The following is a 1,791-nucleotide window of genomic DNA, read 5'->3' on the forward strand; positions in this document are numbered from 1 at the left end:
TCTACTATTTATTATTTGCATTCTAGTTCCGAAAATAAAATATATTGGATTTTTTCTCTCAAGAATTCTTTGCTATATGCTTTTGACAAATTTTAAGTTCACCTTGCAGATGATGATCCATCTGATTTCGATAATCTTTTCAAGCGGACAATGCCTTGGCTTGGTGATGATATGTGCATGAAGGATCCTCAAGGCCTACCTGGCATGAGCTTAGTTCAATGGATGAACATGCAGCAAAATCCTAGTCTTGCTAACTCAATGCAGCCTAATTATGTACCATCATTGCCTGGATCTGTTTTGCAAAATCTTCCTGGTGCAGATATTTCCCGTCAGCTGGGGTTTTCTTCTTCACAAATTCCTCAGCCTAACAATGTAGCCTTCAACACTCAGAGGCTTCTTCAGACTGCACAACAACTTGATCATCTTCAGAAGCTACCGTCAACATCTGTCAACTTGGGAACAGTGATGCAGCCGCAGCAACAGTTGGGTGATATCTCTCAACAATCTAGGCAGAGCTTAGGAAGTCAAACTCTTCCACAGAGTCAAGTTCAGGCCCAGATCTTGCATCCCCAGAATCTTGTCCAAACAAACAATATTCTTCAACAGCAACAATCATCCATTCAAAACCACCAATTCAATCGAAGTGTCCCTCAGAACCCTCCACAGCAGCAGCAACAGCAACAGACAATTATGGGTCAGAATCAGCAACAAACTATGGTCCCATCTACTATACCTGACCATGTTCAACAGTTACAGATGTCTGATAATCAGATTCAGCTTCAATTGTTACAAAAGCTTCAACAGCAACAGCAAACACTCTTAGCACAACAATCTGCGCTGCAGCAGCCTTCTCAACTTGCTCAAATCCAAGATCAGCAGAGGCAACTGTTAGATGCAGCACAGAGCTTCTCTAGGTTAGTCCCTCCTGGTCAAGTGCTTGAAATTCCTCCGGTACATCAAAATTCACTCCCAGAGAGTAATGCTATCACAAATCAAATGACAAAGGCTAATGGTCGGAGCAATATACATATCTCTCATTTGCCTCAGCAGCCAAAGCTTCAGCAACAATCTGGCTTGCTGCCTGAGATGTCTGGTCAAATGGCACTTCCCCCTACCCCTTCACCAAACCAGCTCTCTGCTGCTGGCAGTGGCATACTGAATGGAGCAGCTGTAGCTGGACAATCTGTAATTACTGATGATGTTCCATCTTGCTCCACCTCACCTTCTACAAATAACTCTGCCAGTGCAGTTCCATTATTGATAAATTCCCGATTACATAGAAGCTCAATAACTGCTGATGACATGGCTCAATCTACTGCAACATTATTGAGTTCAGGTGCTTTAGAAACCATGTCATCAGGTGCAAACATGGTAAAAGATTTACAGCCCAAGTCTGAAGTCAAGCCTTCTTTAAACATCTCCAAAAATCAGAATCAAGGGAGTTTGCATCAGACATACTTGAATGGTGCTGCTGCTCAAACAGATTATTTGGATACATCATCTTCTACAACTTCAGTTTGCCTATCTCAGAGTGATGCTCACATGCATCAGAATAACAACCCGATGTCTTACAATCCACAGTCTATGTTGTTTAGAGACAACAGTCAGGATGGGGAAGTTCAGGCAGATACTAGGAGTAATGTTCCATATGGCAATAATGTTGATAACCAAATGGGAATGCCATTGAATCCAGATTCTCTTTTACCCAAAGGCACAGTGGGGATGGGGAAGGATATGTCGAATAATTTCTCTTCAGGAGGTATGCTTGGGAACTACGAAAATAACAGAGAT

General features: G+C 42.2%; 1 protein-coding gene across 1 annotated transcript in view; it reads left to right on the forward strand.

Annotated features, from left to right (window-relative positions):
• LOC107644497 (auxin response factor 19-like) overlaps nucleotides 1–1,791 on the forward strand; it is a gene marked incomplete in the record, with an annotated part of 7,509 nt that overhangs the window by 4,023 nt on the left and 1,695 nt on the right. The window contains 1 exon segment of the mRNA XM_016348366.2: nucleotides 101–1,789. Within this exon segment, the coding sequence (XP_016203852.1) occupies nucleotides 101–1,789 (1,689 nt within the window).

Source organism: Arachis ipaensis, chromosome B05 (assembly GCF_000816755.2).
Source record: "Arachis ipaensis cultivar K30076 chromosome B05, Araip1.1, whole genome shotgun sequence".
Classification (NCBI taxonomy): domain Eukaryota; kingdom Viridiplantae; phylum Streptophyta; class Magnoliopsida; order Fabales; family Fabaceae; genus Arachis; species Arachis ipaensis.